Genomic DNA, 27985 nt, shown 5'->3' on the forward strand with positions numbered 1-27985 from the left:
GACAGTAGCTGAATAAATGGTTTCACTTAACATCAACTACTGTCATTGAAATATCTGGCATTTCCACTTGTTGCTGCGCTTTAATTCACAGGTTTCCAAACTCTGGTCCTTGAGGTTAACCATTTGAGAGACAGTTCTGTAATGGGGCACCTCCATGTAGGTGCCACGATATCACGCAGTGAGAACCTATTCTTTAAGGGTGTCTCGGCATCCAGATTCCATTGTAGAATATTGGTATAAGCTGGCATCAGTGTATCCAACATTTACACCAGCTATAGACCTGGTGTAAGTTCGGACGCCTAAATGCAACAAAGTCACATATAACTTGCTGCATTCAGTAAATTGTCATTGTAGACAGTGTGCTGAAATCTTCTGCCCAGTGTGCTGCAGCAGCCAAAAAAGCAAACATGATGTTAGGAATTATTAGGAGAGGGATGCAAAATAAGACCAAAAATATTATAATGCCTCTGTATTGCTCCATGGTGAGACCTCACCTTGAGTATTGCTTTTAGTTCTGGTCGCCGTATCTCAAAAAAGATATAGCAGAATTGGAAAAGGTTCTAAGTTAACCGACCAAAATGATAGAGGGGATGCTCCCATATGAGGGAATGCTTAGGAGGTTAGGGCTCTTCAGCTTGGAAAAGAGATGCCTGAGGAGGGATATGATTGAGGTCTATAAAATCTTGAGTGGAGTAGATCGGGTAAAATGAATCGATTTTTCACTCATTCAAAATTTACAGGGAACACTCAATGAAATTACATGGACATACTTTTAAAACAAATAGGAGGAAATATTTTTTCACTCAAAGAATAGTTAAGCTCTGGAACTCGCTGCCAGAAGATGTGGTAATGGCGGTTAGGGTATCTGTGTTTAAAAAAGGTTTGGACAAGTTGCTGGAGGAAAAGTTCATAGTCTGGTTTTGAGATGGACATGGGGAAACCATTGCTTGACCTGGGATTTGAAGCATGGGATGTTGATACTATTTGGGGTTCTGCCAGGTACTTGTGACCTGGATTGGTCACTGTTGGAAGCAGGATACTGGGCTAGATGGACCATTGTCTGACCCAGTATGGCTATTCTTATATTCTTATATGGCATTGCTGCCCATGCTCCACCCCCTTGCAGTTATGTGCCAAGCTATTTACATACATCTTTACAGAACAGCACTTAGCTGCCACTTAGGTAAGCGTACACTTAACCCATGCAAATGCTGGAATTGTGTACATATGGACACCCAGTTATAGAATGAGGGGGGTGGACCTTTTCAACCATGTGATTGAAGGTACATCTTATCATTCATTGTTGTAACACCATAAAAATCAGATCTGTCTGTGGCTGTGCCAAGGACCAGAGTAGGCAGCCTTAGACCAGAGTAGGCAGCCTTGGCTTTTAAGTACGTTTTAAATTGAAACCAAAACATAACTCTTAGGTTTTGGTTTTGGTTCTACCCTTTCCCTTCCTAGCTGTGGTGGATGAAAGACTACAGGAGTGTATTTTTGCCCCCTTCTCACTCTGATACATTCCATAAGAAACAGTTACCAGTTTTTCATTCCTGTGAATAAGCTATACCACATAAATCTACTTTTGGGATTTGCTGGGTAGTTGTGACTTGGACTTCGGTCTGACTAAGCATGGCTTTTCTTGTGGTCTTCCAACACTATGGTCACACAAGCCCTGCTTGTTCTGGTACACAGTGGTGCTCATTTTCAAAGATGATCAAAAGTAAATGTGGGTGCTAGAGGCCACTAGCAAAGGACTAACGCCCGCATTTACACATCGCCCATGATCAAAGGGAGTCCGGCGCGAGAGCGCATTTACACCGCAGAGCTCATGGGGTGGAATAGTGCCTTAACCGTACGCCAACGCCATTAGGCAGCCCTGGTGGTCACTGTGTTCTGGGGTCCATTGTTGGTGCCCTCCCTCCCCAGATAGCAACAGGGGGCTGGAGGTCTGGCGGACCTCCAGCCCCGACATGAGCGCAGAGGAGCTGGAGCTCCCCTCCACCACCACCACCACATGCCCAAAACAAAATCCCTGGTGGCCCAAGAGGGCTGCCAAACCCGGTCCCCATCTGCCCTAGTGGTCTAGCGTTCCCCTCCTGCCCCTCCCCCCCACACCGTACCTCATTGTAGGAGGAGGGAGCAGCACTCCCTCTTCTTCTAGTGCAGCCTACAAAATCGCGGATGCAAAATCCCAGGATGCAATGGGTAGGGCTTCCGTACCATATGGATGTGAGGACTTGGGGGGGGGGGGGGACACTAGGCCACCAGGGCCTTGCTTTTCCGGGGAGGGGGGCAGCTTCTGTGTTTGATGGGTTTGGGTTTTTGACAGCAGGAGAATTGCACTTTTGCCGACTGATCAGCACTAATAGCATGCTTAAATTTGCATGTTTTTAGCGTTGATCATTGGGGAGTTAACTCCCCGCACTGTTCCGACGCTATTTTTAGGGCTCTAATTTGGAACAGCGCAGGGAATTGATCATCAACCTGTTTGACTTACTATGGAACTTTGTAAGTCTAAGTGCTTTGAAAATTCACCTCATAATGGCATACAGACCTCAGATGTTAGTCACTGAAAGATGTTCCGTAAGTTATATTGTGCATTTTAGTTGGGGGAAAAATGGTTTAGAAAGACTGAAGCTATAATGCACTCAGGACAAAGACCCTGGCTTTGCATTTCCAGATAACCAGTGTCTCTTCTTTCTTCTTCCTTGATTTTTTCTGTCTATACCTGATCTTTGGGTTGAATATCCCTCCCTCCAGTACCCCCGAAAAAGTAGAAAGTAAAAAGTAGAAACAAAACTATGTAAGCCACATTGAGCCTGCAAATAGGAGGGATAATGTGGGATACAAATGCAATAAATAAATAAACCTGCATTGATGGATAGGTTAGAGAAATTTATTCGTTCTTTGAAGGCTGGATTAGCAGAAAGTCCACAGCTTATAGCGTGCGTCTGTTGTAAGACTGTGAAATGGAGCCAGAAGTATATACAGTTACATCACTGAGAACAGTGGGAAAAAAGACTGCAGTTCTGTTGCCCTTGCCGCTCTGCATTCCATCCATTATTCAATACTTGCTGCATTGTGCGTATACTTCTTAAAATGGAGAGGACCTTTTCTTTCTCCCCCATCGCTGTCTTGGAAGCACAGACTTCCTGATTATGTAAGCGGCACTAAAAATAGACTGGATGTTGATAAACGTCTTCATTCAAAAATAATTCTTATTCAGGCCTCTTGCTCAGATAGTTCTTACTTTTCAGTCCCTGGCATCTCCATCTTCTCCACCCCCATGCTAAAAAAAAAAAGGATTCTGTATGTTTGTTTTGACAAGCAATGTTTGTGGGTGTGTTTCCTCCATCTCTACCTACATTTTCTTTAGTAAATTAATTCTCAAGCCATTTACAGTAGGCTCCTTTTTAGGAAAGTATATTTCAAAGTACTGAGGAGAGAGTCTGGTAAAATAATTTGGGAAATCCTTGAAGTAACAGATGAGACAGGGTATCTTTCTCTTTTGCTTTTTTTTTTTTTTTTTTTTGAATCATAAGTAAAAGAACAAAACAGGACGATCACCAAATCCCAAGGCTGCATTCTATCTCCTACAGTTAGCTTCTCATTACTTCTGTAGACAAATTTTTGACCTTGCCCCAGTTTCTGGAAATTCTCTGTAGTGCACCTCGACTTTAACTGTAAGATGAGTGTGTCCCTCCTGCAGCTGTGATGTATCAGTGTGTATATGTGCTTTCCATGCACGCTCTTTCTCTGGTCTTTTTGCTTTTGATTTCTCCATGAAATTCTGTGCTCCATAATGAGGAGGGTTTTTTTTTTCCCATTCACTCAGTTTTGATCGTTACTTATTGAAAACGAAAATCCAGTTGTGCATCAGACACAGGTTAGAATCAGAGCTGGTCCCATAAGAGAGTCCATGGCCCTGATGCTCAAAACCTAACGCTAGCGCTGAGCAATTAGTGCTGCAATTATGTGCATGTTAATTTGTACAGCATGCGTTCTAATCTGTGCGCTGAAGATCAATGCAAATTGTATTTAGGTGCATTGAAATGGATTCAGATCAGGGTGATTATGTATTCATTTCAGCGCTCAGAACACAGCAGAGATACTAACGCTGGCCTTAACGCCAAGAGCTGAACTCCAGGTCATAAGTACCACTACTACTATTTAACATTTCTAGACTAAATATTGCCATACTGGGAAAGACCAAAGATCCATCAAGCCCAGCATCCTGTTTCCAACAGTGGCCAATCCAGGTCACAAATACTTGGCAAGATCCCAAAAAAGTACAAAACATTTTATACTACTTATCCCAGAAATAGTGAATTTTTCCCCAAGTCCATTTAATAATGGTCTATGGACTTTTCCTTTAGGAAGCCGTCCAAATCCTTTTTTAACTCCGCTAAGCTAACCACATTTACCACATTCTCTGGCAATGAATTCCAGAGTTTAATTACACGTTGCGTGAAGAAACTATTTCTCCGATTCGTTTTACATTTACTACATTGTAACTTCATCGCATGCCCCCTAGTCCTAGTATTTTTGGAAAGCGTAAACAGATGCTTCACGTCTACCCGTTCAACTCCACTCATTATTTTATAGACCTCTATCATATCTCCCCTCAGCTGCCTTTTCTCCAAGCTGAATAGCCCTAGCCGCTTTAGCCTTTCCTCATAGGGAAGTCGTCCCATCCTCTTTATCATTTTCATTGCCCTTCTCTGCACCTTTTCTAATTCCACTATATCTTTTTTGAGATGCGGCAACCAGAATTGAAGACAATATTCGAGGTGCGGTCGCACCATGGAGCGATACAAAGGCATTATAACATCCTCATTTTTGTTTTCCATTCCTTTCCTAATAATACCTAACATTCTATTTGCTTTCTTAGCCACAGCAGCACATTGAGCAGAAGGTTTCAACGTATCAACGACACCTAGATCCCTTTCTTGGTCCATGACTCCTAACGTGGAACCTTGCATGACGTAGCTATAATTCGGGTTCCTCTTTCCCACATGCATCACTTTGCACTTGCTCACATTAAACGTCATCTGCCATTTAGACGCTCAGTCTCGTAAGGTTCTTTTGTAATTATTCACAATCCTCCCATGATTTAACGACTTTGAATAACTTTGTGTCATCAGCAAATTTAATTACCTCACTAGTTACTCCCATCTCTAGGTCATTTATAAATATGTTAAAAAGCAGCGGTCCCAGCACAGACCCATGGTGAACCCCACTAACTACCCTTCTCCATTGAGAATACTGACCATTTAACTCTACTCTCTGTTTTCTATCTTTTAACCAGTTTTTAATCCACAATAGAACACTACCTCCTATCCCATGACTCTCCAGTTTCCTCTGGAGTCTTTCATGAGGTACTTTGTCAAACGCCTTCTGAAAATCCAGATACACAATATCAACCGGCTCACCTTTATCCACATGTTTGTTCACCCCTTCAAAGAAATGTAGTAGATTGGTGAGGCAAGATTTCCCTTCACTAAAACCATGTTGACTTTGTCTCATTAATCCATGCTTTTGAATATGCTCTGTAATTGTGTTCTTAATAATAGTCTCTACCATTTTGCCCGGCACCGACGTCAAACTCACCGGTCTGTAATTTCCCAGATCTCCTCTGGAACATTTTTTAAAAATCGGCGTGATTGAGGTCGGGGATGGTGTTTGGGTTTTGAGGAGAGGATTTCTTCTGCATCTTTCACATTAAATTGCCGGTTTTTGGCCTCTTTTGAAAGGAGAAAGAAGCCCTGACAATGAGGAAAAAACATGTCTGTGAGTCTGAGCAAATCAGGGGGTGAGGGCAGACATGGGCACCTATTTTCCTATGCTTTGGTGTGAACCTCTTAGGAGATTTAAACTACAAGAATTGGGGGGGGGGGGGGGGGGCTTATATTTCATACTGCGGGGAAAGGGTGCCGATGTGCTCTTGCACTTCCTGTTTTGCCTGGCGCATGTGCACAGGAGTTTCTCGCGCGCATGCATCAGTCACGTTCCTCCCCTTGCTTTTGCTTTACTAGCACGTATAAAATTTGCATCTCATTTGCTTTGGGCATTGAGGGGCTAGTTTTCTGTGCTGCTTTTGCCTCTAGCGCCAGACGATTGAACATCAGGACCCATGAAAGGCAGAATGAAAAGCAGTGACAGAATTCAAGTGTGCTTGAAAGAAATGTGGAGGGAAGCGTCCACAGAATTAGGGCCTGTGGTGACACAGGAAGTGGGAGTGACTGGTCAGACTGTACGGACCAAGTGGCCCTTACCTACCAGCAGCTACTATGTGATGTACTTTCATTAAGCAATATAAAAATATTTGGCGCATGCATTGTTGCTTGGACAATTAAATAAAAATGAGCTCTGGTATGGGCCTTTTTCTTTCCCATCTCTACCGAGGATTGGGGTAGGGGATGAGGTTCCACAACGAAAGAGAAATATTAAAAGCCATTTCTGCATGTAAGTTTACTTGAATTGACCCAAAGTATTTCTCGGTGATGGAATTGGGGGGAGGCATTAGCGTTTTTGCATATACTTTCTAAAATACATACAGGAAATGGAGATGTAATTGTGTGTGGGTACTTTCCTTGGCCATACGTTATCTTTGAAAATGGATGTAACTTTTGCACAAATGTTCCATACAAGTTAGACAGCTTAACCTCACCTCAGTAGGGTTAAAACTCATACAGGATTAGGGTTTTATATTTCTCCATGTCTCTGTAGTTATGTGTAAATGTTTGGTACCTGAGACCTGCTCACTCATAAGCAAAGTTTGTTGATAAGCAGATTTGCTTGTGGCTACAGTGGAAGTGGAGGTGTTTGGCCACTTATGGCTCATGATGATCTATCATCCAGCTTGTTTATCATTTTAAATAGTGTAGTATTACAGCCCGCCAACGCTGGAGCACCCAGGCCTTTGTTGATGAGGTTAGCTGAAAACCTCGTCCGCTTCAGTGTCTGTGGGCCTGTATACAGGGGCTTTGCCTTTTCCTGCCTTCCTCACGCTATCTTCCTTGTTTCTGGCTCCTGGCTTCTAACATGGACACTCCTGCTGCTTCCTGTCACCTTTACTGTCTTCCAGCTCACTGAGTAGCTGTTTGAACTATTCAGCATGCTGTAGATTCAGGGCTGTGCAGCTTATACAGAGGTGCCAACACCATGGCAGGAGGAATGGCCACACTAGAAGCTGTAGTTGGGCACAAGAGGTAAGAGAGAGAGTAGCTATAGGAATGCACCAATGGACTTCTCAACAATGCAACATAGCACCCCTGCCGCAACAGTGAAAACATTAAGCTATAGAAATCAGTACAATAGAAAAATAAATAGTACAGGAAAAGGCTGACCAAAAAACAGAAGTAATCATGAGCAAGGGTTGACGTAAGCAGTAAGATCCAAGTCTAGTCCATTAACAGAATCCTGTTGCAATAGCCAGGGTCTGTAAGACAGACCCTCCCCCTATAGCTCTCCTCCCACTTCCTCTACCCTTTGCCATCCCGCCCAAGGTTTGTGTATGAGCTCTTAACTTTGAACCAGCCTCTCTTCCTCCACCCCTACTTTTTTTTGCCCCCCATAAAGCAAAATCCCTGCTCTGACAGTTCTGCCTTCTTAAGAGACCTGCTTCCTAGGGGCTCGGACTTGTTCATCAGCACCAGTTTTTCTCCCCAGGGCTGTCTTTCAAGGAGCCTTTCGTATGAGAGACCAGAATGACACCAGACTTCAATCAACATGCACACACAGCACATAAAATACAATTCCAAACTTAAATATTTGATGCAAGGGAATTTTTAATGCTACATTATCCTTCTTGCAAGAAAGTCTTCTATAAGTCAATGTACCCTTCTTGCTTTTCGTATCAAGCGACGAAGTGGTGGAACTCTTTACCTGCTGAAATTAGAACTCAAAGAAGTTATGTTATTTTTCAAAAAATGTTAAAGGCCTTCTTTTTTAGAAGGTTTATGGCTAAGTGTTAGGTTGGAATCTGTTCATATATATTTATTCTGTTTAGGTTCTAATGCTGTTGTGAAGTCGGGATCTGTTTTATTTGAATATTATTGCTTTTCGTTATACTGTATGTAAGCCACATTGAACTCATGAGGTATATGTGGGATATAAGTGCCGCAAGTAAAGTAGATACATTTCCGTGCATATATGTCATTACTCGGTACATTTACATGTGTAACACATGCATAAATAAAAGTGTCTGGTTTAGAGAACTGCCCTTCCCATCAGTGGCGTAGCTACGTGGGGCCTGAGGGGGCCTGGGCCCCCGTAGATTTGGCCCTGGCCCCCTCCCGTCGATCCCCTTGAACCCCCCTCTCGCCACCAACCCACCGTCGCCGTCCGCTCCGCCGTTTTTTTATAGCCCCTGAAGCAGCCCAGTTGGGCGAAACACGGCCTGTGTCGGGCTGTTTGTATTTATATAAGTATTGCTATACTGTTTAAAAATAAATTACATTTTACTTTAAAAAAAACAACAAAAAACGTACGGCTGATCACACCAGGAACTGCATTGAATGAAGGTGCTACTCTGGCGCCGAAGAACTAGATTCTCTTTGGCGGGGCCAGCAAACAACAAGGTATTTGAAGCGGCGGGGCGGACGGCGGGGGAGGGTTGGTGGCGGGAGGGGGTTCAAGGGGATCGTCGGGGGAGGTTCAATGTGGCGGCGGCGGGAGGGGGGCTAAACAGTGCCCCCCCCCCACCTAGGGCTGTGGCCCCCGCTCCCAGCGAGGTCTGGCTACGCCCCTGCTTCCCATGTCTAACTGCTTTTTGTATTGAAGTAAACTAACACAAGCTGGTGGATTTTTCTTTTTATTTACCACCACAGGAATTTCATTTGCTGCAGCTTGAGTGGAATTAATCAGGATTTGTGGAATAGATATCTGTCCTGGGAAATACAGTACGAGAGTGTCCGTCTGTTTCACTTTGAGGTTTAGCTCTGTCAGTGGATGGTACTGCTATTGGTCTGTCTTCTTTCCTCCTCAGATGTTACAGGAAGTTCATGTTGACATAATCTGATAATGATTGGGGGAGTGGGACTTTGAGTCAAAATCTACAGTAAAATATTTATTTCTTCCAGGATCGATTCACCGCCCTCCTCCACCTCCCCCAGACAGTGTGCTTTAACAGAGACCGTGTTAAGCAGTCTGTGTTGGTTTTGTTTCTGTGTTTCTTAGACACATGTTCTTGATTATTGAAAGGATTGCATTGCACTCTAGGTCTTATTGAAATTAAAATCCGAACACATTAATTTTTGAAATTCCAACTGCAATCTGTCTAAGAGGTACAGATTAAATGTAGAATCTAATACATGCATAAACAAATCCAGTAACACTAAAAACATTGGTGATGACCTAAAACATTAAATACCTATTAGATGTGCTTGTGCTTAATGTGGGAAGAGGGAGGGGAGGGTTTTCACCAGTTCACACCAGTGTTTTAAGGCTGGTTTCTGCAGTCGTGGGTTTTCTTTTTTTTTTTTTCAGATTGTAATTGGCGGTAATTTTTCAGATGTTGTAATCCATTCTTTAGCTCGTCTGTCTGGTATGTGAGAGTTGGGTAATATGATTTTTCCCTGGGCTGCTTTCTGACAGTTGTTAGTATATCCACTGGCATAATCCTAAAATCGGATGGAGTTAGTGACAAATCAGAACTGTAGGCATTTCCTTGCTTGTAAGGAGCCAGAAGCCTCAAACCCCAGGACAGGCCCATAAAAGGTTTTCCATATTACGGTTTCTGCAGTTCCTCAGAATGGTAAACCCGGGAAAGACTATATACTTCATTAAAAACAAAAATGTTTTCCATGGGTCCTTTTTATTTTTTTCTTGTTTTTGTAATGGAACATTTCTCTATACCATTGTGGCCTGCCTCTCCTCAGTGCTAAACCCCAAAGAGTTCTTGAACCTGTCTGGAGGGATCATAGCCAGTCTGGTTTGTAGGATAAAAATCACCCACAGATTCTCTTCACTCCAAAAAATATGAGAATTCTCAAAGCATACAAGTGAAGCAAAGAAACAAGCACTCACACTTTTTTTGCAAAAATAAAGGAGGAAAAAGACCTCATACTACTGCATCAAATAACACCATAAAAACGGACCGCTGATTCAGCGGCTACACTTTCACACAATGAAAAAATTAATCATGACTCAAAAAACTTCATGTAAAAAAATGCAGCAAAATTATCAACGCATTGGTGCCATACAATTACAGTCTTCGTGAATGAGCAACTTATCATAATGGTGCCGTGTCTGTATGATCAGTGGCTCAGTCTCAGCAGAATAATAAAAGCAGTGCGATCCCGACAGACCGGTTTCGCATCTGCTTCCTCTGGAGACCTCACTGTGCTTTAATTTCAAGCATGCTGGAGAGTAGTCGCTCCATTGTAAGACCTCAGACAAACCTGAGGGAACCTACTCTCCAGCATGCTTGAAATTAAAGCACAGTGAGGTCTCCAGAGGAAGCTGATGCGAAACGGGTCCGTCAGGACCGCACTGCTTTTCGTTATCCTGCTTAGACTGAGCCACTGATCATACAGACACGGCACTATTCAGATAAGTTATTTCACCATTGTGGTAAGTGCTCATTCATGAGGACTGTAATTGTATGGCACCAATGTGTTGACGTTTTGCAGCATTTTTCTAGAGGAAGTTTTTTTGACCCACGATTAATTTTTTTCACTGTGTGCAAGTGTAGCCTCTGATTCAGCGGTCTGTTTTTATGGTGTTATTTGCTGCAATAGTATGAGGTCTTTTTCCTTCTTTATTTTTGCAAAAAAAGGTGTGAGTGCTTATTTTTTGCTTCACTTGTTTGGTTTGCAGGATAGCCACAGTGGATGGGCATGATAGACATTATGCATCTACTGCCTTGTTTGTACGAAATTTATCTCATGCGTGTATCATGCAGATATTCTGCTTGGCCGATGCTCCTCCAGGACAGTTTTGAGAACTACTGTACTAAACTCTAGAACTGTATATCAGTGTTCCCTTTAAGTTGTTCGCGTGCACACGGGTCAGAAAGGGAGTGCACATGCATAGGAAATGCATGCACAAATTTTTGGTGGCTTTCTTTATTGTGAGCATGCATATTGCACACATTGAATCGAGCTGAAAACTTGCACACAAATCCCCGGATTCTATATAGCTTGCCTAGAGATACGCACCGAAATCTAAACGTATTCCATAACAACGCTCGTAACTTAATTGGCTTAACAAGCCAATCAGCATTGTTAAGAGCACTTAACAAGCAGTGATGAGCATTAATTGCCGATAATTAGAATTTTTGAGCATAACTCGCTAAGCGTATTCTGAAATGAACTGCATCTAAATTCTAAAGCACGCAGTTCAAAAAGGGTGTGGCCAAAGGCATGGAATAGACAGGGAAATGGGCGTCTTGTGAGCGTTTCTAAATTTACACGGTTATAGACTATAACCAAGTTCATGTAAATCTACATGCAGAGATTTACGCCATGTTTTTGTTGATGTAAATAGATGCACATAGTTTTAGGTGGTGGAGTATCAACTAAGTGTATTCTATATACCACGTCTAAATCTTATAGAATGCGCTTAGGCAAAAATGATTTCTGTGTGGAGTTTTTATGCTCCATATATAGAATCTCCCAAAAAATGTTTTTCATGTGCATATGGGTCAGCAAAAATTAGAGAAACCATTGCTGGACATCTTTCAAAGAAGAGAAAAGAAGAGATGATACTCAGATCAAAATTTTGCCATTGTATTGGGCGTCATAGATGATTCAAAGCAATTTCCAAGTACACCTGGATAGGCTGCCAACATCCACAAACTCCACAAAAAAACTCTCTTTGACACAACGCAAGTACTGGGGTGAGCATTAGCATTAAATTTGACTGAGATCATACTGTGCACACACTGGCTTGGAGTGATGGTCTTTGGTGACCTGCCTAAGGTGGATGCCTTGGTTACTGCTGTTACCAAAAAGACCGCTGTTCTGGTGGAAAGGGGGTGGCACTCAAAGACATGAGGCCTCTCTCAAGTGATCGTTTAAAGTGGCAGTGTTGACCTTACAGGCATCCATCTGTAGTTCTTATGCGGCCAGAGCATGACTTTCCTGGTTTCAGCTGGGATTGGAGCAGAACCGGGATTCGGCTTCCATTTCGGTTGCCGGTTCCCATATGGAGTCGGGCCTCGCCTATCTGGCGGATGCTCTCTATGATTTGGTCTGGGCGTCCACTAAGCAAATGGCAATAGCGGTTTCTGCCCACCGTCTGTTGTGGTTGTGCCACTGGTCGGAGGACATGGTATCCAAGCAATGCCCTACGAGGCTTCCCTTTCAGAGTAAGTTGCTCTTCAGCGAGGACCTCAAGAAGATTGTGAAAGATTCCAGAGATTCTAAATCCCAGCATCTTTCCGAAGATAGGCCTAAGTCTGGAGCTCGGGCAGGTACTTCAAGACACCAATAGCGGCCCAGTCGAGTTCGGTGACTTTCCAGCATCCCAGATTTCAGCAGCAGTCGTCTTTTCGGAATGATAAGCGGATATCCAGAACTGCAACCAGGACGCCCCTCCCAGTGATGGGGTGCAGGTCTGCTTTTCAGTGGTTCACATAGCAGATCGGCTGACCCTCTTTTACGAAGAGTGGGCCAAAATTACTTTGGACCACTGGGTCCTCGATCTCATCAAAGATGGTTACAGAGTCAAATTTGCATCGCTTGTCGGAGATTCCTTTTTGGAGTTTCTGTGCGCCATGACCACTAGAAGGGCAGTCGTAGAAGCCACGTTGCAGATTTTGCTAGACATTGGGGCGCTAGTTTTGGTAATGCCAACTGAGGTGCACACTGGTCGTTATTTTGTTTACTTTGTGGTTCCCTGGAAAGGAGGTTCCTTCAGACCGGTGCTCGACCTCAGGAAGGAGAACGATAGTTTGCACGTTGGTTGATTAACTTTCCCAAGAATCACTTGGGCCCCTCCCAGATCTTGGAATACCTGGGAGTGCAGTTTGACATGGTGCAGGGGTGAGTCTTCTTACCAGAGGGCAGGAGGCTCAAACTCATTTCTCAGGTTTGTGGCCTGTTGCGATCACCAAGCCCTCGGGCTTGGGTTATGTACAAGTGCTGGGGTCGATTGCTGCCACTCCAAGGTATTTCTCAGGTGTGTGGCCTGTTGCGATCACCAAGCCCTCAGGCTTAGGTTATGTACAAGTGCTGGGGTCGATTGCTGCCACTCTGGAGGTGATGCCGTGGGTGAGAGCTAATACGCGCACATTCCAGTGTGCACTCTTGTGCTGTTGGTCTCTGGGGCCTTTGGTCAGGGACAGAGGTGATGTGGCCCATCAACTGCCTGGAACTGAGGGCGGTGTTGAAGGCCCTCAGATCCTTTCAGGATCTGCTGGAGGGTTGAGCGATACGAGTCTTCTCAGACAACACCTCAGCTGTGGCCTACATCAACCACCAGATATGTACTCAGAGCTTTGCGTTGGCCACAGAGGCGACCAGCCTTCTGCAGTGAACAGAGAGTCATCTTCTCTGCTTGTCGGTAGCCCACATTGCAGGACAGGGCAATGTTCAGTCGGATTTTCTCAGCCGTCGTGTCCTTGATTCAGCAGAATGGGAGTTGGCGACAGAGGTGTTTTGTCTGATCTGTCAACGGTGGGGTGCACCAGAGATGGATCTGATGGCAACCAGAGTGAACGCCATGGTGGTCAAGTTCTTCAGCAGAAAAAAGGATTTCAAGTCTGCAGGGTTGGACGCTCTGCTGCAGCCCAGGCTGGAGTCCTCCTGTACGTCTTCCCTCTGTGGCTCTTAATTGGATGACTTCTGCACTGGATCAGGCGTCATCGGGGGCCGGTGGTATGCAGATTTGGTTCAACTGCTTGTGGAACCTCCTATACGGTTGCCGGTCATACTGGGGCTTCTGTATCAGGGTCCAGTTCAGATGGAAGACACTTTCCGCTTTGGTCTTATGGCTTGGATCTTGAAAGGGTGAGACTGAGGAAAAAGGGCTTCTCTGATTCAGTGATTGCCACTTTCCTTCGAGCCAGGAAGCGCTTCACTATGACAGCTTATACCAGAGTTTGGTACTTGTTTGAGGCGTGGTGTGCAACTTGTGCTTGGTCTCCCTTTCAGGCGTCTGTTTTGCAGATTTTGGCCTTTCTGCAGGACGGGTTGCAGAAGGGTTTGGCCTACAACTCACTCCAGGTACAGGTCACGGCCTTGGCTTGTTTCCGAGGTCGGTTGTCAGGGTCCCCTCTAGCAGCTCATTCAGATGTAGCGAGGTTTTTGAGAGGTTCGCTACTCCTTCGTCCTCTGGGTCATTGTCCATGCCCTTCTTGGAAGTTGAATCTGGTGCTGAGTACACTGCAGGGTGCGCCGTTCGAGCCATTGCATCTGGCTTCTGATAAAGACCTGACATTGAAGGTAGTCTTTTCGTGGCTATTACTTCAGTGCATCAGGTCTCTGAGATCCAGGCATTGTCATGTTGGGAGCCATTACTTCAATTTTCAGAATCTGAAGTGACCTTGCAGACAGTGCCGTCTTTTTTTGCCAAAAGTCATGTCTGCCTTTCATTTGAATTGGCCACTTTTTCTTCCCTCCTTCCAGAGACCGGACCTTCTGGAGAACTTTCCTCAGCTTCGGCTTTTGGATGTTTGTCGCACTGTCCTCCGGTATCTGCAGATGTCTAACGAATTCCGTTGTTCAGATCATCTTTTTGTGCTGTTGTCGAGGCCCAGGCAAGGCTATGCTGTGTTCAAGGCGTCAATTGCCTGGTAGCTTAAGGAAGGTATCTCATTAAAGGTCGGGCTCCTCCAAAGGCGTTACGTGCGCATTTGACTCAAGCGCAGGCAGCCTCTTGGGCAGAAACTGGCATCCTTTCATTGGATGATATTTTTCGAGCAGCTACTTGGGCTTCCCTGCATTCTTTCATTAAGCATTACAGATTTGACATGGCAGCCTAGGGTGATGCACAGTTTGGGGCGGCAGTGGCGGCTTCCCACCCAGTTTAGGGGATTGTTTTGATACATCTCACCAGTTCCTGGATTCATCTGCTGCTGAGGCTAAGGAAGGAAAAATTATGTCTTACCTGATAATTTGCGTTCCTTTAGTCGCAGCAGACTAATCCAGGATCCCTTCCCCTTTTTGCTTCTGCCGTGTGCCTGATTCTTACGTTTCAGATACAGACTTTCCAAGACATTAAAAAAAAACAACCCCCAAAAAACAAGAAGTGTAAAGACACACACAAGAGAAGATTCAAAGAGTAATTGAAATTAGTTTTTCTTTGCAAATGCATGTTCGGGTGCTTGACTGTTGCCGTGTTGTTGTGAGGAGGGTTTTTTCATGTTCTTACTATTTTTCCATTAACCTCTGATTTGGGATACGACCTATACTGAAGAGATGAGGAGCTGGACGACCAGGGTCACTGCTATCTCTTCAGTGTTCTCTATCTCCACCTGCTGGTAGGCAGATACAACCCACCAGTTCATGGATTCATCTGCTGCAACTAAAGGAAAGAAAATTACCAGGTAAGACATAATATTTCCATTGTATTTATGATTTGGGACTTGGTGCTTGCCAAGAAAACCATTATCTCCCTCTCTGCCTTGAGCCTGTTGGGGCTATGTGCTCCTTCTCGGAAGCCCTTGATTACAGAAATCCTGTTCTTGCAGAGGGCATTTCAATTTAACCAGTGTTTAGAACTAGCAAAATTAAAAGGCCTCTTTGCAAGGTTATTCGTTGGTCCCTGTAGTAAAAGGTTTACCTGATCTCTTGTCTTGAAAGCTCATGAACAACTTTTAAATGCACATTTGATTTCTTCTTCCTGCTGTAAGGGTATTTCCAAGATGATACTTAAAATTATATAGTACCTTGCAAATGTCTTTACACCTTTGTGCATTTTTTTTTGCATTCTATCATCTAAAAAATATTCAAAATGCATTAAAATAGGGGTTTGTCGTCTTAACAGAAGTTCTCAAGCTATTTCAGGTTGGCTAGGGATTGCGTGTGGATTGCAGCTTCAAGGCTTACCACAGATTTTCCATTGGATTCAGGTCCATACTTTGACTGGACACCAGGGGGATCTTCCCTTTCTTGTTGCTGAGTCCCCTCCATTGTTGATTTTGCTTTGTGCTTAAGATCACTAGCATGCTGAATTTTCTTTGTCCAGGAGTCCACGGCAAACTGGAACATGCTCCCTCCAGGATCTGCTTGTATTTTAGTATCCACTAGTAAAAAAGCCCCGTTTCTGATGCAAATGAAACGGGGGCTAGCAATGTTTTCTTCTGTGTGCATGTGGGAGTGTGTGTGTCCCTGCCCTCTGGCCTCTCTCCCCTCCCCCCTCTGAGTCCTTCACTGTTACAGAGCCAGCGATTTGATTTCGTGCTCTGCTGTTTTCCTTCACTGACTGTGTTACAGAGAGGGCGGGGCAGACACTCATAGGGAAACTGGATATCTCGCCCCCTTCACACTTCCGGCTGGAGGCTTCATAGAACGTTGGTGTTGCCTTTTATATAGAGAGATCTTTCCCTTAGGGGCCCTCTTACTAAGCTGTGGTAAAAAGGACCCTGTGCTAGCGGCGGGGCCATTTTTGTCACGTGCTGAGACCCTTTTTACCACAGCAGTAAAAAGGCCGAAAGAAGACAAGGCCATGCGGTAAGATTGCTCTTACCACGTGACCATGCAGGAGGGGGGGAGAGCACTTACTGCCACCCATTGAGGTGGCAGTAAGGGCTCCTGCACTAATCCAGCAGTAGAAGTCCACTAACTGGATAACTGCATATACATTGTGAAGGACATGGTTCTCTACATGTACATCAAAATCTTAACAACTGCTGATATCACCTCCACATCAGGTCTCCTCTGGTTGAGAAGAGAACTTTTGGGTAACAAAGTCTCATGCAGGTCCCACATAATCAAAGGTTTTGCAGTGATCATTGTGCTGAATTTTTAGAATGGCAGGATAAAGCAGCATAAACTTAGCTTTCCTCTCGTAAAGCAGTGCATAAATCGGGGTAAATTTCTTTCTTTGCTCCTGCAATAGCACTGAGTAGTCGTGAACAATTCTGATGGAATGCCCTTTTTATTGTAGTGATTCTCTTTTCTGCCAATATTCTCTCATGATTTCTACTTTGTGGCTGTAATTAAGGATTTTTATGACTACAGCTCGCGGGGTCCGGCGTCCATCTTGTTCTTGCCCCACACGGTGTGCTCGTTGCAAGCATAGCAGGCCCGCATGATCCGATAGCGCAAACTCGGACCTCAGCCAGTGTTTTTTTTTTTTTTTTTTTTTTGTTACATTTGTACCCCGCGCTTTCCCACTCATGGCAGGCTCAATGCGGCTTACATGGGGCAATGGAGGGTTAAGTGACTTGCCCAGAGTCACAAGGAGCTGCCTGTGCCGGGAATCAAACTCAGTTCCTCAGTTCCCCAGGACCAAAGTCCACCACCCTAACCACTAGGCCACTCCTCCCCTGTTCGAACATTGTAGACAATACTCGGCCTCCAACCGTCTCCGGTAAGCCGATTACTCGTAAACTATTACACGATCGGTTTTCTAAGCCATCTATTTTGCATGCTTGGTTGCAAACTTTTTTTTTCTAAAGCGGACAGAGGCTCTGCAGTTGCAGTAGAGGTTTGTTCCAAAGCTGAGACTCTCTGTTCTAGTTCATTTGTTCGCCAACTTGCTTCTGCTAAGAGCATTTCAAAGTTGTTAAACTGGCTTGAAAGTTATCCCAATTTAGGGTCAGTCGCACGGTCTATAGCTGTATTAAGCTATGTAAGTTGATCTGCCTTAAAGGATGGCCTGCGCGATGATGCCGCTCCTAGTTTGCTGTCACCCGTGGTTTAGCCTTCTCTCTTCTAGAACCTTTGCTAGACATATCTTCAGAAAGTGTATTCAAGTACTTTCCCATAAAAGTAACTCCATTTGTTTGTTCAAAGACGTCTAATTTAGTATCATGTGGTTCGACTTTAAAACACTTAAAAACACTTAAACACTTTACAAACTTTAAAACCACTTAAACCTTCCTAAGCTAACTGCTTTTACCACAGTCTCTCAAATTCCCAGCTATATCCAATTGTAATTTCTGTCAGTCACAGTTCCAAAATAGCACAAATTTAAGTATAGTAAATAAAAAAAAATTATTTCTTATTCAAAATGTTTTTATTTAAATATCCTTTTCAAATTTTCTTCATTATACAAAGTAAGTTTCTCTTCCATCAAAAACACTTTAAAACACATAAAAATGGAAACACTTCAGCTTATGCTTGCTTGGCTCTTGTCTTTCACATATTTTGCAGGGGGGGGGGGGGGAGGGGGAACTGACAACCTGGCCAGCTAACAACCATTAAGCTGCAATTTCATTGGTGAAAGAAAACAGAGCATGGTTGCAGAAGTGTTAGCTTGCTGTGGATACAGTGAAAGCTTGTTATATTGACGTTGTGTCCTGTGCAGGATATCAGGATTTCCGTTACTGTTCTGAAGATATCATTTTTTTTCACACTCTGTGTGTTGATATCCTTTTCCCTATCTTAGTGGCAGGACAAATATTTGCACTTTGGGCTTCTGCCTGGATTCCATAGGATCTGAACAGGAAACTGCAAAGAGCTTGGAGTCAAATAGGAGTTCAACTCTTGCAAGTCTTATCTCGGTGCATTTTGAGTAAAAATAGAAGTTTGCTGCTTTGATGCAGCTAGGTGAGCCCTATGGATTTTGAGAGATGCTGCTTTTCTATGTGGGCATCGACCTAGTTGTTTTACAAAAGTTTCAAATGTGCACATGTGAGCTTCGTCACTGGAAAGATGAAGGTTATATACTCTGAGGAGGAAATTCAGTAAATGACACAAACGTAGGCACTAAAAAAAAAGTTATTCTGTGAAGAGTGTGCACTTTATGTAGAGTGCTCCCTCCAGGATTTAGCGAGGACCCCACACCTAACTTTTAGGCGCCAAACTTACGTCTGCTAAAACCTGCTATAAATGCCAATACCCAAGTCAGGCATGGTTAAGCAGTGCACTGTAAATCCATGTGCAACTTTTCAGAATGCCTCGACATGCCCATGGTTACACCCCCCACCTCCCTTTGAGAAACGTGCCATGGGAGTTAGGCACTGTGCCTTATAGAGCAGCATGCATCCAGCTATGCACACAGATTTTAATAAGTGTCAATTATTGATGTTTCAGAGCTAATTATCCAATTTATTTGTGCACCATATATAGAATCTGGGGTGAATGTGCTGGCAGATAATCTGCCCTCTAATCTTGTACAGCGCTGCGTAACCCTAGTAGCGCTCTAGAAATGTTAAGTAGTAGTAGTAGTAGTAGTAGTAGCCCAGAGCTCGTCAAACCCCAGGTGCCAGGTCACCATGGCAACTAAAAATTCAAATCTGGCGCCTAAGGTTTGCAGGCCATGATTCCTGATTTTTTAAAAAAGTTTGCAGCTGCTTTTTTTTTTGTTCTTTCCTCTCCTCGTGCAGCAGCATTTCTCCCTTCCTCCTCCCCCACATCCCTCCACCCCAGGTCCAAATACATCTCTCCTGCTTATTCCCCTTCCCTGCGATGCTTCAAACCTGTGCTGCAGCAGCGATCAACATACGCTGTCTGCATCCTGCCCTGGAACCTTTGCTGTACTCGTCTCCCACCCCTACCCCCCCCCCCCCCCCAATGCAATTTCCTGTTTACGTAGGTGTGGAATCTGCAGAGGAAAGGTTCCAGGGCTGGCTGCAGACAGAGTATGTTGATCGCTGCAGTGGCAAGGAAACAGGTTTGAAGTGCCGCGGGGCATGGGAAGAAGCAAGCGAGGTACTTGGACTGATCCAGTGGCGTAGCTACGTGGGGCCAGGGAGGGCCTGGGCCCCCACAGATTTGGCCCTGGACCCCCCCTGCTGACGACCCTCTCACCCCCCCCCCCCCCCACCAACCCACAGTCACCTACCTTTGCTGGCGGGGGACCCCAACCCCCGCCAGCCGAGGTCCTCTTCTTGTCGCAAAAGGCTTCTTTCTGTTTCTGACGTCTTTCTGCCACGTTGGTGGCAGCGACGGGGTCAGCAATGGTGGGTGGGTGTTGGCAATGGTGGGGGGGGGGGTCGGTGACGCCGGGGGGGGGCCTAAAATGTGCCCCCTCACCTCGGGCTTTCTGGACCCCCCTCCCGCCAAAGTCTGCCTGCGCCCCTATCGGGAAGTGTCAGGAGAGCTGCTGACTCGCACTAGGGATTGAGGGAGGAAGTGCAGCAGGGAGACCTGTTTGAAACACCATGGGGCATGGAAAGAAGCAGGAGTGGTATTTGAACCCATTGGGGAAGGAGGGAGGAAGCGCAGCAAGGAGACAGGTTTGAATCGCTGTGGGGCTGAGCGGGGGGAGGGAGATGGAAAGCTGCTGGACTTGTGGGTGAGGGACAGGAGAGAAGCTAAACAGAGCTTGCCAGTAGAGAATGACACAGGTATGGGGACAGAGCTTGTGGGGACGGGGCAGGGACAGATCCCAAGGGGATGGGGCGGAGATGGGGACAGATCCCATAGGGACAAACTTTGTCCCCGTGTCATTTTCTGCTTTGAAGCCTGTTAATGAACTGGACTGTTATTTATGTTTGAGTGATGCAGACAACGATATTTTGATTTTTTTTTTTTTTTTTTGAAAAACAAGCAAACATGCTGGCCACAACTAGCAAAATTTGTGTGAGGGATCCTATAAATCCTGCTACTAGTACATCTTCCAAGAAGACTTCTTGTATTGCAGGAAGGACTGTGGAAGGCAGGAGAGCTAGACTGAATCCTGAGATTGTTGGTGTGTTCTTATTCATCCAGAGATTAAAAAAATCATAACAGTGCTTCATAGGGCATATTTCTCCCCTCTAGGGCATACAGAATGGGTTGTATTTTGTACCCCTGGATATTTTAACAGGGTGGATTAGGGTTTCCTTGGGGTAGTAGAAATCAGCTATGGTTGGGGTTGGAAGGGTAAAGGATGGAGGTGAGGAGGGTTAGTATAGCTGTTCGCTGTTATTATTGTTTTCTATTTGCAATTTATACACAATAGTTGCACAACATATTGTTCCTTTTTATACTTTAATAAAAAAGATAAACCTACCTATCTCGGACACCTTGAAAATCCTTGGTGTCACCTTTGATCGACACCTAACACTTGAGAATCACGCGAAAAACACAACCAAAAAGATGTTCCAATCAATGTGGAAATTAAAAAGAGTAAGACCATTCTTCCCGAGGACCGACTTCCGTAACCTGGTTCAATCTTTAGTCCTTAGTCATCTAGACTACTGCAATTCACTTTACGTTGGCTGCAAGGAGCAAATACTCAAGAAACTCCAAACAGCCCAGAACACGGCAGCCAGACTCATATTTGGTAAACCAAAATATGAGAGTGCAAAACCCCTATGAGAGAAGTTACACTGGCTCCCACTCAAAGAGCGCATCACGCTCAAAGTATGCACCCTAGTACACAAAATCATCCATGGCAATGCCCCAGCATACATGTCAGACTTGATAGACCTACCATCCAGGAATGCTAAAAAATCTTCTCGCACATTCCTCAATCTTCATTTCCCCAACTGCAAAGGTCTAAAGTACAAACCAATGCACGCATCAACCTTCACTTACACGAGCGCACAGCTCTGGAACGCATTACCACGTAACCTGAAAGCCGTTCATGAACTAACCAATTTCCGGAAGCTAATAAAGACCCATCTCTTTGACAAGACCTATCACAAAGACCAAGTCATGTGAAATTCTACGACAAGACCTATCACAAAGACCAAGTCATGCGCAACTCACACTTATACCATGAATGTAAATCAAGACCTCTTGTCTCTTACTGTAACGCTTTCCATCACCATCCAACACAAACCCTGCTGTAACTCCAAATGCTTAACCTCTTCTCATTTCCATTATCCATGATGTATTGTAAGCCACATTGAGCCTGCAAAGAGGTGGGATAATGTGGGATACAAATGCAATAAAATAAATAAATAAATAAATAATTGTTTGAGGCTTCTGCAGGTGAGGACAGGATACAGACAGGGACAGAGCAGGGCCTGTGGGGATGGGGTGGGGATGGAGACAGAACGGACGGGGCAGTGATGGGGACAAACGTTTGGCCCCGTGTCATTCTCTACTTGCTAGTTCTTCACTATTGAAAACCATGATAATGAAACAGCACCCCCCAATGGCAGAACCATAGGTGGAGGACTCCCGTTCAATTGAGCGGGAACAGAGGTGTGCGTTCAGTACTGTAATAATTTTCAAAACAAACAATGTGTACCTTTGGTTCACAAATCCAGCAGAGTCCATATAGAGGAAAGTATGCACACTTTTTAGTCATATAATATTTAACCATCTCTCTGACCTCATGTACAGCTTTCTTTAAATCAGTCACCTTACTTTCTAACTCTTCTTACTCTCTTACCTAACTATATGTTCCATCTTTGCTTTTACCCTTCACAATCAATTAAAATGTTCTATTACGTGTTGTGTTGACGTTGTACGTAGTATACTATCCCGTACTTTGTATTGTTGTTTGAATATTTTTACTGCTGTAATTGCCCGTTGCTCATGTTTGATCTATTCTTACTGAACACCGATTTGAGTGAATTCCTTCAAAAAGGCGATAGAAAAATCCTAATAAATAAATAAATATGCACAGTTAGCTCTCCTCTGGGTGACCATTTCCTGTCTGAACCTGTAACATACAGCCTGTCAGAGACATGTGTGGCAGTGGCATGATGATCAGTGAATTCATATTGATCTTTCTCAAGTCGAAACACACAGGTCAGGTGATTAAATTGTTTTGAGATATGGTCTCCCCATGCTGGGCTTCTGTAATTGTCTAATTACTTCCCAGTATTGTATGAAACCAATAAATTTTTAAGTGTGAAAAAGTTTGATCTAAGATTATTGTAGTGTACTGTGGGGGGGGGGGGTATATTCAGGAGGACAGACTCCTAATATATATCCAGAGTTACTTAGCTGGCAGAACACTACTAAGTAGCAATTATTCTGGACTCGTTTCTAGGGGAAGCGTATCTCTCTGGCCCTATGGCTAGCTAGCTGTGCTGGAAAAAGGAACAATGCCACAGATGGAATGTATTATAATTTGTTAGGAATAGAAAAATAATAGTTATATATATGTGGCAAATTGCAAAGCAGATTACAAAAGATAGATTATCACTAAAATATATGCAAAGGTATATGATTATCCAAACGGACTATCTAAATGAGTGATTACGCCACCAATTACAATAGTGATATCCTAATGATTAGTGTGAGAACTTACACCACACGTCTTATGCAAAATACACAGTTAGCTTCTAAATTCACAGACCACAAATCCTGACATAAAACTAATCTGTCTCAGACAAAAACCAAGGACTAATTATCCCCATGACCATAGGTAGTATATCCAGTTATCTCACCTTGCCGTCTGTTATGGCGGACTTCCAATGGTAAAGAGGCGGATTCCTCTCAGTCCAGGAATAAAGTCCAAGATCTGTATTCTTTATACAGATGGCACAGTCTTTAGGTAAGGCCGTATATTGTAGCAGAGCTAACCTTGTTAGTTTATTACAAGGTCTGCAGTTCACTGGTGTTTTAGGAAATCAGTCTCTTGCTTTCTTTCTCAGAGCCTTCGGCAAATCTTCTAGTCTTCTTCCTTCTTCAGTCCAACCTTGGCATCCAAGGGTCAGATGATACCTGTGGACCAATCACAGATGGTGTAATAATGTCCAGCCAGCGTCATGGTCTTGAAGAGAGCCCTTTGTTATAGCAAAGAATCTGTTATCAGATGGCATGCAAACCTCCCTGTCGGACCCTATACTCATGGAGCCATCTGTGTGTCTCTCCTCCATTCTTCCCAGGAAATAACTGTGCTAGTTTGCAACAAATATGCTCAGCAGTAATTTTCCTTTTGTAGAAAAGCTGGTTTCTGATGAATACAGATGTATTCAGGCCACAGGCAGAAGTATCCATATTGTTATAACAGAATGTTTCAGGCGTGTATAGGCCCCAGACTAGCAAAGGTGAGATTACAGGTAAATACTCCTACAGTACCAGTATGTAACTTGTCTTACCATGGAAAAGGCTTGAGCTAAATCCAAATAAATAAATACTTTTCTCCAGTGTTCAACTGCAAAGGTGTTTTTAATTTTTTTTGTATTTTTATTTTTGTCATTCCTGCAGAATTATGGTCTAGAAACAGACAACATGAAAAAGCTTGTTCTTAAATTGCGAGCTTCCTCTAGCAACCTACGGAATTACATCAGCAGCCGGAGGAAGAGCGCCAGCTACGATGGGAATTCCTCACGCAAACCCTCCAATGAATTCCTTACCTCAGTGGTGGAACTGATTGGTGCCGCTAAGGCGTTGCTAGCATGGCTGGACAGGTGAAAATCTGATCGTTTCTCTGCTTCTTTGCACTCCCCCTTTTTGAGTGGTGTACTGTACATAATGTTGATGTGTGTTATGTAGTACTAGAGCAAACCAACTATATTTTCACCATCCTTCCTCTCTGCTCTGTTAAGAATTGAACATACCTCTGCCTTAGTTAAGCATTTAAAGTAACAATAGCTATTGAACCCAAAGAGGTAAAAAATGTTGCTGTTACATTTGGTAGGAATGTGTTAGAAGGCTATTTTTTAATCCTAATTGGTTTTAGACTAGAGGTTGGGTTATTATCCAATGTATTTGTAACTCTGACGGTGAAAAAGCTTTTGATCTTCTGCTCTTTCCATGGTTATTCTTTATACTAGATATTTCTTGGACTACATAAAAGCAATGCACCCTGCCTGCCAACAGTATCTTCTTCTTGTTCAAAGACTATTTTGTTTTGGCTTTTTAGGACACCGTTTACAGGGATCACTGACTTCTCAGCAACAAAGAACAAAATCATTCAGCTTTGCTTGGATTTGACAACTACAGTACAGCAGGTCTGTGTGCTTTTCTTTGTCTTAAGTACCTTCTTTCCATTGCCAAAAAAATAAAAACTTGTATCAATTGAAATATGCTGTTTGCTAACAGGGGAGCAGTGATGGGATTTGCACATCTTTATAAATGTTATCTGGCATTAAAAGTCAGGCTGCATTAGTGTTGGAGCAGAGAGTACTCCAGCTTAATATGTGGCTGCACCTTTAGCAGTTGAAGAGAAAAGGAGGAGGTAAGAAAGCAATCATTTTGCTAAGAGTTTAGTCCTCCTGTGCCGTGAGACAGATGGACATCGAGTCCCAGTCTGAGCCTATGATAATGTCTCACAGTGTTCCTTAAGGTGGCTGCTTCTAACCATAAAAGTTTTCCCATAGCCAAACACAGAAAAGGCAATGTGGAAATTAACTTAGGCATTCATACCTTCCCTATTCAGAACATAATTCACAAAGCATAAATGAATCACAATAACTCAGACTTGACAACTATTAGGTGGCAAATCTTGGCCGCACCTTTATTATTATAAATAAAACTTTTAAGAATAAATGAACATAAATAACTGAATAGGACCAGACGGTGTCATACTGGTCCATACATTCAATACATAACTCATCTCTTCACAGCCTGCGGTAACGCAAGACTGCAAATAATTTAAATTATTTTTCAAACCCCCTTTCTTTTAACCTAAAAGCACGGCGGTATTGCACGTGCCTTACCGCCTACACTTCTAACAATCACAACTCCTAACTTCACAAACTCTTAAACTACGACAAAACCTACAATAATACAAGACCCTAAAACTCTCTAACCAGCCAAAACCTACATGGTGGGCAGTTTTAATAATTAATTTAAATAGAAAATTGCACAGGACTCTCCTCTTTTCAGCTCCTTTCCCGCGCAAACTTCTGTACTCCTACTTCATCCAATCACCTTTCCCCACACCTAAAACCTCCTCACCTCCCTCCAACATTCCATTGCTAATTCTCAGAAGCACTTCTTTTTCTGGAAGGGCTCAGCCAAGTTATAGTGCCCTCCTTTAACTTAGTCAGGCTAATATAGATTAATGGAAATGATTTCTGGTGGAGTTTCGTAAGCGCCAATTCAAATAAGCTGTGCATTACAGCCTTGCGTGGAAGCATAGTAACATAGTAGATGACAGCAGAAAAAGACCTGCACGGTCCATCTAGTCTGGCCAACAAGATAAACTCATAAGTGCTACTTCTTGTGTATACCTTACCTTGATATGTATCTGCCATTTTCAGGACACAGACCGTAGAAGTCTTGCCCAGAACTAGCCCCACCACCCAAACACCAGCCCTGCCTCCCAATCTCGGCTAAGCTTCTGAGGATCCATTCCTTCTGCACAGAATTCCTTTATGTTTATCCCACGCATGCTTGAATTCCGCTACCATTTTCATCTCCACCACCTCCCGCGGGAGGGCATTCCAAGTATCTACCACTCTCTCCGTGAAAAAATACTTCCTGACATTTTTCTTGAGTCTGCCCCCCTTCACTCTCATATCATGTCCTCTCGTTCTACTGCCCTCCCATCTCTGGAAAAGGTTCGTTTGCAGATTAATACCTTTCAAATATTTGAAAGTCTGTATCATATCACCCCTGTTTCTCCTTTCCTGGGATGCACACAACGTATGCTTACACAACCCAGGTGCCGACACATTATTTTGTGCAGAAGATACCGATTCCTGACACACACCTAAAAATAATATTTGCGCCCATTGCAGCAACCAAATCATTTGCAAGTACTCTGTGTGCAAACAAGGGAGCGTATGCTAGTTGCTATGGAAATGTGCACATGGGGACGCGCTAGCAGCAGAATCGGTGGTATCTTCTGCACAAAATATTGTGTCGGCACCTAGGTTGTGTAAGCATACGTTGTGTGCATCCCAGGCACTCCTCCCTTGGTGTAGCATAACCCCTGATGCAACCCATGCATGGATGAAACATGGACTACATCAGATATTTTTAAATAAAGGCACTTTTTTTTTTTAATATCGGCTTTGGATCTGCTCTCTTTTTGCATCTGCTCTGTTGCGGAACTGTGTGGCCTCTTTGGAATGCTGTTCTCTGAGTAAAGGTAATTGTTATGTGATCATTTAAATCTCTACAGTCAAGCATTTTGCCCTTTCTTTCACAGCCACGATACCTCCCCCATACACTAGTGCGGCAGTTCTCTAATTTGATGCCTCAGATTAGGTACTTTGATGCCGCTCACTGAGCACAAATTCTGTAGCAGCATCTTGACATTAAAATTCCATTATAGAATGCCAGCGCAAGTTGGCATTGACACACCTACATTTAGACAGATCCACTTATGCCAAGGCTATGGCTGGTATAGTTGATGCATCATGCAGTGTGTGAAACTAATACTGTTCTATAAATTACCTGTTTAAGTTGGCGCTGTACACACAGCCCGCCATTCTGCACTTTTGTGTATGCCTCCTCACACATCTGCTCTTCCAGGTAGAATAGTGTGTTGTGCGTTTGGGCATGTATTTGGCCCGGATTGGTACATTTAGGTGTGCAAAGTGTGTATAACTGCCCCCCCCCCCCCCCCAGTTTAGGAATTGCCTTTTAAGTGCTTAACACTCTTGAGTAAAAGAGCCCAAAGAGGAAACATTACTAAGTGAAGGAACCGAGAACTGAGGCTGGCTGTCTTGGAATTTTATGTTGATCACTTTACTTTACTCACATGATAATTTCCAAGTGCACATGCAAAGTGGAGGGCAAGGTTAAAATACTCAGTCAGTTGCTAATGGTTTCTTTGAGTAATTGAGTTCAGGCAGTTGATAAGATAAATTGCTTGCAGCCATGCAAATAATTATGTAGCATGTGACAGTGTCTAAATATTCACCTCTACAGTTTATGCACAGTGTTGGACAATGAAGTTAGTAAAGGAGCAAACAGAGGCTTTAAAACTAGCTAAAGCTATGAATTCCACAAGGGACCACAGTCTTCTCTTGTCATGTAGTCTGAGGTAGGTGACAGGTTATAGATTATTCACTTTATTGAGGTATGAGTTGGACCTGAGTCCACGTTATCAAATGCATCTGACAGAGGATTCTGAATTCTCA

The 27985-nt window shown here is 43.7% G+C and overlaps 1 protein-coding gene across 1 annotated transcript in view; it reads left to right on the top strand.

Annotated features, from left to right (window-relative positions):
* The window catches only part of CNKSR3 (CNKSR family member 3), a 233399-nt gene that overhangs the window by 115955 nt on the left and 89459 nt on the right, over window positions 1-27985 (top strand). Inside the window, exons 3-4 of the mRNA XM_030196561.1 lie at window positions 24156-24358; window positions 24814-24901. Coding sequence (XP_030052421.1) covers window positions 24156-24358; window positions 24814-24901 — 291 coding nt within the window. The remainder of the gene's footprint in view (window positions 1-24155; window positions 24359-24813; window positions 24902-27985) is intronic.

Source organism: Microcaecilia unicolor, chromosome 3 (genome assembly GCF_901765095.1).
Source record: "Microcaecilia unicolor chromosome 3, aMicUni1.1, whole genome shotgun sequence".
NCBI classification, from domain to species: domain Eukaryota; kingdom Metazoa; phylum Chordata; class Amphibia; order Gymnophiona; family Siphonopidae; genus Microcaecilia; species Microcaecilia unicolor.